The sequence below is a fragment of the Magnolia sinica genome, chromosome 15 (genome assembly GCF_029962835.1).
Source record: "Magnolia sinica isolate HGM2019 chromosome 15, MsV1, whole genome shotgun sequence".
NCBI classification, from domain to species: domain Eukaryota; kingdom Viridiplantae; phylum Streptophyta; class Magnoliopsida; order Magnoliales; family Magnoliaceae; genus Magnolia; species Magnolia sinica.
Genome location: NC_080587.1, coordinates 68,560,324 through 68,573,094, shown reverse-complemented (window position 1 = coordinate 68,573,094; position 12,771 = coordinate 68,560,324). Strand labels below are relative to the sequence as shown.

Sequence of the window (12,771 nt, the reverse complement as noted above, 5' to 3'; positions counted from 1 at the left end):
GGAGAATCAGTCCTATCCAGTCTCTGTCCTTTTTCCATTATTGAATGTAGACTGCAACCTGTCTATTTGCAGGCGATCCGAGGGACCAACAGTTCAATGGTCTGGATCACTCAACCATTATATCGACTCAAGATGGAAGATACGCATGTCCTCGGGTCAAAGATTGTTCGATTCCTCTATAAAGAGAGGATGAGTGTGGAATGTGGCTCAGAAAACTGTGAGGATTACAGAAAGATGGGATCCATTCCAGAGGTTGGCCTGAGCTCAGGCAAGCGAGCCATGCCAGTCATCGGCATGGGGACCGCAGTGTACCCGTTCACCGGGTCGGAAACCATGAAATTGGCAATCCTTGATGCGATCCAGATCGGCTACAAGCACTTCGACACGGCCGCTCTCTACCAGTCTGAGCAGCCACTCGGCGAAGCCATTGCTGAAGCCCTTCAGCTTGGGCTCATCAATTCGCGAGATGAGCTCTTCATCACCTCTAAACTGTGGTGCTGTGATGCCTATGGTGACCGCGTCAGGCCGGCCCTCGAGAAGACACTCAAGTAATGTGGAATTAATAGGAAGTACTGCCCTTTCTACCCTACCACAAAGCCATAGTGACCGTTCATCTTGAGTGTCCTATACCATAGATGGGTCACGAAGTAAAATTCTTAGAAATCACATATCCTCCCTGTTAGTCCATAAATGTGATCAAAATATCTAGCAATATAAGCCATCCACGTTGGGAACACTAGATGAACCTTTATGATCACGACATGGTGGGACAAAAGGGCCAATCTCCATTTCAAACACTGGTATGGTAATATAGGTACCAACAATACCATATCGGATTTACGACTCGGCGACTCGCCGAAGTCAGGTGACTGAGGGCCTGATTTGGCTGAGGAATCAACTGTAAATGACTCGAACCAAGTCCATGTTGATTCGGACGAGTCATCAATCCATTTTATAATTCTTGTGTTTTACTAACTATTTGATAATTCTCAATGGTGTAGTAATCTGGGGTTGGAGTATCTTGATCTCTATCTCATTCACTGGCCTGTGAGCATGAAGCCAGGGGAATATAAATTTCCCTCCGACAAGGGAGACATGATGCCCATGGATTTCAAGTCTACATGGGCAGCAATGGAGGAGTGCCAGAGGGTGGGCCTCACCAGGTCCATTGGGGTCAGCAACTTCTCCTGCAAGAAGCTAACCCAATTGTTGTCAACTGCAGAGATTCCTCCTTCCGTTAATCAGGTTGGCCAGTTTTTTAATGAGAACGCCATTATACTTTTACTTGAGCAATACCTACCTGCAGTTGAACACATGGTTTTAAGACTCGTACAAGTCACTTGCGAGTCATCTCACTTGGAGCTAATCCAGTTTAACACCATGAGTCAAAATTGAAAATAGTTGTGACTCGGCCGGGTCATCCTGACCCAAGACTCAACATGGTGATGCAAGTTGCCGAGTCTTAAAGCCCTGGTTGAGAATCCATGAATGCCTAACTCATGCTGATCATAGTTCTAAAACTCAATGATTTGACTCAGAAATTGGGTGAGTCAACTCAGGCTAGATCTCAGACTCTATGACTCTGTGCGGCTCATAGTGACTCGAGCTCAATCGCTCACTTTTAAACAGCTTTTTTAAATGAAAGATGAAAGATATTTGTGAGTTTCCTCATAGAATAAGAGGCTCACCATATATAAGCTGTATATTCGTTCATTTTAGGTGTTTAATACATTTTAACTAGTATAATTATTATAGTATTTATTACTTGGATAAATGTTTTTAGTTTAATTAGTAAATATTGATTTGAGTCAAGTTAAGACTTAGGTGATTCTTCGAGTTGACACGGACGATCAGAACCGAGTTAACTAGGGTTTTATAGTTCTATTTATTTTTGAACTATGATGCTGATGCAGCTTGCTTGTGCAAGATCCGATCTGTTTATCTGGCTTGACCCACGGAGGATGTTCCATAGGAAAAAGTTTAGGCTGGTCCAGTTAGCAGGAGGGTCACAATTGTCATTTGAGTGTGAACCGTTGATTATCAATTCAAACTATCTATTTTTTATTTCTTTTTTCATACACAAAAACTCGACTAGAAATCTAGTTGAGTTGAGTTGACTCAAAAATCATCTAGTTTTTCTTGAGTCATGATGAAATCTGATAAAGTCGAGTCAATTCCCATGAGTTGAGTCTAGCCTTTTCGAGTTTTAAAACTATGGGGCACGCTTGATGAATCTGGCCACATTAACACGTGTATACACTTGCAACTTGGTTTGCTTCACATGCAAGGTTGCAAGGACCGTCCATCTTTTCATCTAGAAGTAACGGACATGATGATCATGAGATGCTGTATTTTGCAAGGTGGAGATGCACCCACTTTGGCAACAGAAGAAGCTGAGGGAGTTTTGTGCTAGGAAAGGAATACATGTAAGTGCGTACTCTCCGTTGGGTGGGAAAGGGACCCCTTGGGGAACAGGTCAGGTCATGGACTGTACAGTACTGAAAGATATTGCTCAGGCCAGAGGAAAGACTGTTGCTCAGGTGATTGATCCTAACTCTTTCTATAATATCTTCCTTCGTAAGGTGCTGGAATACATCCTAACATACGTACATAGTATAAAACAAGTCAGTATATAGTACATTTATAATATTTTAATGGGCGGTCTTGGGCTTACAACCGAAGAACCGATACAAAATTCAGTCTTGGGCTTACAACCGAAGAACCGATACAAAATTCAAAACCGGTTTCGATTGCCACCCAAGCCATTTTTATAATTTTCAATAATCCTTACATGCTTAGTGGAAAATGCTCTGATACTTTGGGAGTACTGAAAGTCATCGTACTCTTTGCATCTGGTTGTTTGCTTAGTACTGTCGATCGAGTTGAACTGTTGATAAAGTCTCGAACACACGGTGATACCATGCTAAAATCACATTCATCATAGCCATTGCTTACTTGGTCAGTGACAAGTAGATTGGTCAAAAAAAAAAAAAAAAAAAAGTCAGTATATAGTACATTTGGATTTCCACCGTTGGATAATGCTCTTTTCCAGTGACCAAAACCATCTATATGAGTTAAAAGGGGAGCGGATTGGCTGGTGGACCACACACCACCCATGTGGCTGGTGTGTTGACGTCACCAAGTTCTGTGGGTCCCATTATGAGGTATCAGTTATATCCAAACCGTCCATCCACCTAGTGAGCTCATTGTAAGGCGTGAGCGTGAAAATAAGACAGATCCAAAAATCAAGTGGACCGCAATGTAAAAAGCAGTGGAGCATTGAATGCCTGCCATTGAAACCCTTTTGGGGGTCATAGAAATTTTGGATCAATATGATACTTGCTTTTTCTCTTCACCTAGGTCTGTGTGACTTCATTAACAGATTGGACGGAAATTAAATGTTACAGGGGCCTTAGGAATGTTTTAACGGTGAAAATCATTGTCACCAAATGGATGAACGGTGTAGATATGATAAATACATCATTGTGGTGTGGTTTGAGACTTAAAAATTACTCATTTTTGAGATAAAGATCTAAAATGATATTGCCAAATGGATGAATGGTGTAGATATGATAAATACATCATTGTAGGGCCATGTAACTTTAATCTCCTTTGAACCGTTCGTAAAACTCGGACCATCTAGGAGCGTCAGCGCTCCCCTTCGCACGACACGTACCCACACCAGCTACGTTGCTGGTGTGGGGTACACCAGCCAATACAATTCCAGTTAAAAGAGTTAAAACTGTTATGAGTTTATTTATTTAGTTATTTTATTCCTTCATCTTCCATCCTAGATCCAATGTGAGGATCACCGGGTAAACAGGCTGGATCATTGAAAGATGAGCCCAATTTCAAAGTCTTAACTAAACCTGACCCAAGGATTGGGGGATACCTCAAAGGAGGTTATACTGTGTGAAGGTTTGGCGAATAACCTAACATATAGCATTAGATTATATATGTCAGGACTTTAGCCTTTAAATTTGGGTCATCTTCCAATGACCCAATACAATTCATATGAAAATGTCTCATTTTATATGGTGGAAAAGCAACAAATAAAATTTCTTAATTGAATTATCTAAACCCTTTTGTAATTTAACCCTTTTGTTTTGAACATAAATGATAATCATAATCTTTGAATAATCAATGGGTTGAAATGTTTGATCTGAGAGTGATTTTGGGCATCCCGTATAAGAGGTTCATCAAATAAATAAATAATTTGTTTCTTTGAAAAAGGCTCCTGTTAGGGATCTGTGGGGCCCACCATGCTCATGTATATGTTTAATCCATGCCATTGTTCTATTTTGACTGATCATATATTTTAGGGCATGAACCCAAATGAGGCAGATTGAAGGCTCCCAACGACAATATCACATGAAGCAGTGAAGATTAAATTCCTGCCATTGAAAACTTGCTAGGGCCACCATGATGGTTATTTGCCACCCAAGCTGTTCACAAGGTCTCATAAAACAGTATGAAGGGAAAACATAAATATCAATTGAAAGCTTCTATGCCCCCGTGAAGTTTTCAACTATGAGCTTTCAATCCTCACTACTTCTTGTGGTGAGGTCATCTTGAGCCTTCAACCTGTCTCATTTGGGCTCGTGTCCTACGATTATCTGTAAAAATGGATGAATGCCATGGATAAAATGTATACATCACTGTGGGCCCCAGAAATTCACTGGCAGGACCGTCTGTCTCTAGCTAGGTCCTCACAGGGGTTGTACACACTCTGAGCCCATATTTGAGGAAACCTCACCTAAAAGTCTGCCAAACTGAAATATTTTAACCCTTGAATCTTCAAAGGTTAAAGAGACTGTCCATACTCAAAGGTAATGGGTCAAGTGATCAAAGCTTTGAAATATTCAAATTTAAGAGTTTTTTTTTTTTTTTTCCTTGTTTCTTTTTACTACTTGCCATCCAAGAAGAATCCCATCACTTAATTGGTTTGGATCATTGAAATATGACCCCAAACCCAAATGCTAAAGTCACAGAAAAGATCATCATCCAACTGATATATGTAATCCGGATAACTTCTTATTGAGGTTTGCTTGGTTGGGCACTGTCTATTTACATGACGTTTGAATTTGGTGACTAAAAGCTTGCCAAAGTCATGAACTTAATAGGCACTTAGACAAGCTCTTAACAAAAATGAAATGCTAAGGCTACTTTCCCCAGGAGTAGAATCCCACTCATCTGCACATTTGTGCAGCATGATCAGTGCCATTCACCATGTGGGCCCCACTATTTTAAAATCCTTAAATGGTTCAAACTAGACCCGATAGGACTTGGAATTCTCCAGTCCAGTTTTCATTACACGGGCTTGTAAATGTGTGGCCCACCAGCTGAATGGCCCTGATCTCTCACAATTATGCCACATGGCACGTACAATGGATCCCAATAAGATCACCTATTTGGAAGAATGTGTAGGTTTCCTTGAGGTGGGTATATGAGCAAGGTGTGAGCATGCTAGTTAAGAGCTTCAACAAGGAGAGGTTGAATGAGAACCTTCGAATCTGGGATTGGTCACTGAGCAAGGAAGAGCTGCACCTGATTGGTCAGATTCCACAGCGAAGAGGATTTCCAGCCTTGATGTTTGTCTCGGATGGTGGTCCATTCAAAACTGTGGAGAGCTTATGGGATGGTGAGATATGATGCGGAATGCTAATTGCACTCACATGTGGTAGTATGGCACTAGTGTTTGAGATCACAGCCGCCATTTTCTGGGAATTTTCCAATAATGTAGATGCTAGATTTATCGAATGAGGCATGTATGCTGACCAATTAGCTATAGCTGTTTCTGTTTGGTTATTTGGAAAATAAAATCACTTCCTTTTTTTGTGACAGCTTTATCGATTTGAGAAATTAAACAAGATAGGTCTTTTTTCGCCAAAGCAATTCTCAAAAAGTGACTAAAACAAGATAGTTGATATCTTCAAGCCATGGGATCATAATCTTGGAAGACCCAGGGGATTCACTTTCATCCGTTTCCACTATGAGAAGGATGCTGAGGCAGCATTGGTATCCCTAAATGGGAAGTTGGTAGACGGAAGGACTCTCATAGTGGCAAAGGCCATGGGACGAGCGGTTAATGTATCACCCTCCTATCACCAAGGGAAGATATTTCACCAACATCCGCGTCCCTCAACCCAGCAACCCTCAGGCCCCGGTAGCATGTCCTTTTCGGAAGCAATCACTAACAGGGGCCACAAGCGCACATCAGGTGTTTGCGAAAATGCCCTAGGCATCCATACGGGTAAGGGAGCATTCAAAGGTCCCCCAGGTGCTCGGCAGAATGCACCAAGGAATTTGGCGGTCGAGGGAATGCTCGATTCAATGGGCGCACATCTGATATTTGTCCTTGTGCATCTCAGGTAACCAAGGTCAGGGCAGAGGGTAGAGATGTTTCAGAGAGAATGCAACAACTGAAGCTCACTTTGGTGGGTCAGGCCGAGTCCCCAGACATTCCTCTCATCCGTTTGATCCAAGGCTTGAACAATTCCCGGTACACTTCTTCGGCCATCGATGTCTCGCGCTTAAACCGGAATCACTTCCTGCTTGTCTTTAAGACAAGGATTGAACTGATCTCTTTCTACTTAGATGTCTCTCTTCATGGTAGGATGGGTCTGTCTAAGGTGGAAGCTTGGATCCCTGATTTCGGCTTGGCGAACGAGGGCATCTGGATTCGTTTTTATGGCATCCCGGCACACGCCTACCTCAAATAAGTTTTCGTAGCATTGGGCAATACATTTGGCAGGGTCACTGAAATCGATAGATGTTCGCTCCTGGGTTTGGTACAAGTCGTAACTAGAGTGAAGATGACTATTAGTCCGGGCATGGACACCCAATGAACCAGGCAGTTGGAAGTGGCAGGGAAGTCATTCCACATGTGGCCAGTCCCAGAACTGGTAGGCTCTATTAGTAATGCAAACGATATAAGGATGACTTCTAGGAATCTATATAAAGGTTCCACGAGGCAATGGGTGGAACAGGCCTTCTACCACCCGGATTCACCCCTAGGATTGCCAAAAGACCTAGGGACCTGAACCCCCAGACTTCTCCGTCTCTCTCAGGTCTGGAAACACACTAGAAGCTCCTCAACCTCTTCCCCCCGGTGCATCCAGGTGTGAGATTGAGGCCGGCAAGGCCCGTTTCATTGAGGCTGGGAACGGAGATTGTTTTGCTGATTGTTTCATCCCAAGTTCGAGTCCTGGCCACCATAGACAATCCACTGCAACTTCAAGTCCTTCTCAGGTTCAAAGGCTGGTCTCAATTCACCCGAACCCAACAGTTGATCGGGCAATTATATCTCCCTCTCATACCACCCATCCAGGAAGGCTCTCTCGAAAGGCCACAGCCCACTGAGATTAGGGGACAATTTCGAGGAAGATGTGGAGGACACCTAGGTGGTGACTTGGAATTCTTACACTCCTCTAGCGGTAAACAGGAGAGGCTCCATCGAGGGTGGGAAGATAGCGGTTGATCTATCTCCATATTTCATTCATGCTACCATTTCCACATCTGTTGTTAGTAGAGTTGGGCATCGGTCTGGATCGGATCTGATTGGGTCCAACTCAGTCCGATTCGAAATCTCAATGGCTTGACCCAAACTCGATCCGATCCGGGACCAAGTCCGGGTCACCTGACTTGATCCGATCCAAAATGTGCTTTTGCCTGATTCGATCCAAGTCGAACTCGGTCAGGAAAACCGAGTCGGATCGGATTGGGCACGGTTCGGATCAGTCCAAATTATTATTATGATTATTATTATTTGAATGGATGTTGCCCCAAAAATCTCCCCAATCCAATAAACCCGATGCTGTGATCATTGGATTGGGAATTAACAATCAAGGAAAAAAGGCCACATTCAATAGAAAAAAGGCCAAAGGTCGGATGGCTAAAATCATCCAATCTGTAAGACATCTAGGCTGGTCCATGCATGAAGGTCCCATCAGATCAATGGTCTGGATCATCACACCATGGACATCACTTGCAAAGACCGAGGGCCTGAGGACACTACATATTTATAGACGGTTATGATATCTACTAGTGCACAAGGTTTTCGGCCAAAAATAGTAAGTATTCTATTTGGCTTCACCAAACCGTTCTCCTAATTATTCTAATCTCTTTTCACGTTGGACGTAACTCCTAAAGCCTGACGGATGAAGAGTTATAATCAAACTAAAAGTTACTATTTATAATAAAAATGAAATTCAAACAGGGAACGACCGTCAATCCAGGGGCATTTTGCAAATCCAAGTTGCGCAACCCGGTGTAGTGGGGTTGGTTGGCTAAAGTAGCTCGTCCTACCCCAAAATCATATATTTTACGCTCGATAACTCATTCCGGATTATAAGATATGCCTGATCTAAGGTCCGACGGTCCAGATCACTTCTGTAGTCGACCGGGCCTTTTCTAATCCATCTTGGCCATGAAACTGTCCGCGACCCGCTCTACATCAGTTCCTTAATGGATCCAATAATGGGACCTTGGACCATTTGGGTTGGGTCCATTAGGTACCAATTGATTATCCGAGCTTAATACATTTCTAATCAAGGCCTAACCTTCTGAATACATTGGCCAATTGTTGATCATTGAGGAACTGCCTACTATTGAAGTCCATCTCATGCGTGGGCGTGGGCCTGGGCTGAACCCTCCTCATGGGCCTCAAATCCATGAGTTTCACCTCACATGAGTCACCCGCCTCATACGGGTCCCAAATCCATGAGTTTCATCTCACATGAGTCACCAGCCTCATATGGGCCTCAAATACCACAAGCTACCCCTCTCGAGCCCGGTGTAAAAATACCTCCGCATTAATCACCCTGGTGAGGAATCTTGAATACAAGACCTCTTGCCTCACATGAGGCACAAAGTCATAGGTTCTGTGGGCCACCCACCTCGTATGTACCCTATATTTTATAAGCCACCCTACTCGAGCCTGATGTGAAAATCTCCCTACATGAGGCACATCATACCTTCAAAACATATCCATTTGGCTAAAAACTTAGTTGGGTCAAGTGGACTCAAAAACTTGACAAGTTTCTCAAAAAATAATATGGGTTTTACTGAGTTTTATTCAAGTTCTGCGAACTCTATTCTTTGTGTCAAGTTGACTTTTAAGTTTTCTGAAGTTTTTAACTGAGTCATGGCTAGATTGAGCTTTCCTAGAGTCATGGTGAAATCCGGTCGAGTCAGTCAACTCGGGTGTGTGGAGTCAAGTTTTGTCATTTTTAAGTATTCCATACACCTGATGAATGTGGCCACTTTGACACGTGTTTACACCTGCAACTTATTTTTCTTGCACATGGGTGGCTGCAAGGAGTGTCTATCTTTTCATCCAGAAGTAATGGACGTGATAATCACAAAACGTATTTTATTAGGCGGAGATGCACCCACGTTGGTTAAAAAAGAAGCTTAGGGACTTTTGTACTACAAAAGTTATACATGTGAGCGCGTACTCTCGGTATTTTGTTAGGTGGAGATGTACCCACTGGCAACAAAAGAGGCTTGAGGGATTTTTGCATTGCAAAAGGGATTCACGTGAGCGCGTACTCTCCGTTAGGTGGAAGACGGACCACGGGGCACAGGTCAAGTCATGGACTGTCCTGTACTGGAAGACGACATTGCTCAGGCCAAAAGAAAGACTGTTGCTCACGTGAGGGATCCTTGCTAGCCGTAATATTTCCACTGCCCTGTCGGGATATTTTTCGGTGACTAAAACTGTCTATTCGATGATGACTCCTGTTCCAAACTGAAATAATTTAACCCTTTGAATATTCTCTTAATACAGAGGAAGCGGCTTGGGTGGTGTAACATACACTACCAACCTGGCCAGTGTGTTGACGTCACTAATTTCTGTGGGTCCCATCATGAGTTATGTGTTATCCAAACCATCGGTTCATTTGGTGAGCTGGTAGTAAGGCTTGATCCAAAAAATAAAATAGATCCAAAGATCAAGTGGACCACACTACATAAAGTAGTAGGGGATTGGACGTCTACCATTGAAACCCTTTTAGGTTATAGAAGTTTTGGATCCATATGATATTTGTTTTTCTTCTTCATCCGGGTTTGTGTGGGAAGTGGATATAGCTAGTGTGGGTACGTGTCGTGCGAAGACAAGTGCTGAGGCTATGAGTTGTAAGGACAGTTCAAATGAGATCAAAGTTACATGTGCTGCAAAATGATGTATTTATTATATCCACACCGTTCATCAATTTTTCAAGATTATTTTATTGCATGAGCTAAAAAATGAATCATATCCAAAGCTCAATTAGACCACAGTGCAAATAGCAAAGGGATAATGATTTTCACTGTTAAAACATTTGTAAGGCCGTCTATTACATTTTTTTTTTTGTTTTCCAGCCAATCTGTTTATAAGGTCACAAAGACATGGATGAAGAGGAAAAATAAATATCATATTTATCCAAAATTTCTATGACCACCAAAAGGGTTTCAATGGTATACATTCAATCCCCCACTGCTTTTTGCAGTGTGGTCCACTTAGATCTTTAGATCTGTCTTGTTTCTGGACTCAAGCTTTATGATGAGCTTGCCAAATAGATGGGCAATTTAGATATAACACATACCTCATGATGGGACCCACATAACTTGCTGACATCAACTTACTAACTAATTGGTTAGTGTGCGGTACACCAACCAATCCTCTTCCGCCTGTGTGACCGTCAAACAGATTTAACTGAAAATAAATGGTAGAGTGGACCCTACAAATATTTTAACAGTAAGAATCATTGTCCCATTACTATTTTTAGTGTGGTCCACTTGAGCTTTGGATATGACTCACTTTTGGACTCGTGCTCTAAAATTATCTGCCAAATGGATGAACGTGTGGATATAATAAATACATTATCATGGGGGCATGTAACTTTGATCTCCTTTGAACCGTTCAAACAACTTGGAGCCCAAGAAGCACCAACACTCTCTTCTCACAACACATACTCACACTAGCCAGGTCCGTGGTGTGTGGAACACCAGCCAATCGGCTCCTGGTTACAAAGACCATACGTACTCAAATGAGATGAGACAACTCGTAAAGGCATATGAATATTCCTCTCCAAGAGATTTTTTATTGTTATTATCAAGCATCAAGAAGCGTGTCATCGCATAGATGGATAGATCATTGAAATATGACCCACACCCTGATGTTAAAGTTGCAACGTATATTATTAAGATATGGCATCGGTAGGTCATTGACACATAATTTTTTAATTTTGTAATTAAAAATAAAAATTTTACAGCAAAATTCCTCATAGATTTGAATTTTACCATAATAATGTCTCTTGTAGCCCATGTTTTCCTGGGGCGTTTTATAGGGGAGAGATTACGTTATTGACTTCCTTTGCTTTTTCTTCACTATGAAGTGAAAATTTGGTAGAGCCCACGTACTATGTATCTCACATTCAATCTAGCCGCAGGATGCATAATAATATTGAGTCGGGATCCTCTGTTATCAGATCAACAGAGAATTCCTGTTACCCTAATGGTTCGGCGTCCGAAGCTGTTTTTTATTTTTTTTATTTTTTTAGTGAGTGGTGACGTGGACCAATGAGAATTTGGGTATCAGGAATTCTCTGTTGACCTGATAACAGAGGATCCGGACTCAATAATATTATTATTGAGAAATTTGCGACTGTACGACCCATTTATGGCCCATTTAGGAAACTACGCCCAACTCATTTTCCTTTGCGAGAATACGCCGGAGCTGTATGGAAGGCTTGCCAAAGGTCGAAAATGCCCCTGCTTGATCCTTCAACGGATATGTGGCGCTCGAAGACCAGCGCTGACACTCCTCGAACTCCGAGTTGTACGAACGGTTCAAAAGATATCAGAGTTACATGGGCCCCACAGTTACGTATTTATTATATCCACAACGTTCATCCATAGTTCGAGATCATTTCGGAGCATTATCAAAAAAAAAAATCCCATCCAAAGATCAACTGGACCACACCACAAAGAGCAACGGGAAAATTAATTTTAACCGTTAAAAATTTTGTAGGGCCCACCATAACGTTTATTTTCCATCCAATATATTCATAATGTCAGAAAGACCTCGATGAAGAGGAAAAACAAATTTTGTAATGATCCAAAACTTCTGGGACCCCTAAAAGGGTTTCAATGGTAGACGTTCAATCTTCCACTGCCTTTTACAGTGTGGTCCACTTGATAGCTAAATCTGTCTTATTTTTCTTCCCAAGCATTAGTATGAGTTCGCAAAATAGATAGACGGTTTGGATATAACACATACCTCATAAAAGGACCCACAAAGGCGGTGGGGATTACAACAGGAAAAAAAAAGAGCTGGTATATTTGGCTACGGATTATATCCGTAGCAATAACCGCAGCCAATGCTTTTTCAATATGTCCTCTACGATACATCGAAGGTCTTTCGATATATACTTCGATATATTGAATGTCTTTCGATTAATCGGAAAAGGTCCAAAACTGTCCAGCAACTTTGCATAAAAAATCCTGCAATTTTCGATTAATCGAAGTGTATTCGATATGTATCGAAGATATAGCTACAGATTATAGCTGTAGCCATAACTGTAGTCCGTAAAAGTCTATGCAAATTTTTTTATTTTTTTATTTTTATTTTTTAGTTTTTATTTTTTACATGGAGAACTTTATTCTACCTACAATTTTCTCTAATATATATTTATATAAATATGTATATATAAGCATATAAAAAAAAATTCTCTCTTTTTTTCATTTATTTCTCTCTTCATTCAACAAGAATATCTTATAAACCAAAAT

At 41.6% G+C, this 12,771-nt stretch overlaps 1 protein-coding gene across 1 annotated transcript; it reads left to right on the top strand.

Moving 5' to 3' along the window:
* Positions 1-117: 117 nt before the first annotated feature.
* LOC131227693 (non-functional NADPH-dependent codeinone reductase 2-like) lies at positions 118-5,833 on the top strand. The gene is made up of 4 exons (XM_058223485.1): positions 118-548; positions 1,002-1,245; positions 2,361-2,540; positions 5,428-5,833. The coding sequence occupies exons 1-4, from the start codon at positions 133-135 to the stop codon at positions 5,650-5,652; spliced, it is 1,065 nt and encodes a 354-aa protein (XP_058079468.1). The 5' UTR covers positions 118-132; the 3' UTR covers positions 5,653-5,833.
* The last annotated feature ends 6,938 nt before the right edge of the window (positions 5,834-12,771 follow it).

Bases quoted from the DNA above. Each gene is read 5' to 3' on its own strand.
- LOC131227693 (XM_058223485.1), top strand. From the start codon at position 133: ATGGAAGATACGCATGTCCTCGGGTCAAAGATTGTTCGATTCCTCTAT. The intron at 1,246-2,360 runs GTTGGCCAGTTT...GTATTTTGCAAG, and splicing joins TTCCTCCTTCCGTTAATCAG to GTGGAGATGCACCCACTTTG. The intron at 2,541-5,427 runs GTGATTGATCCT...AAGAATGTGTAG, and splicing joins GAGGAAAGACTGTTGCTCAG to GTTTCCTTGAGGTGGGTATA.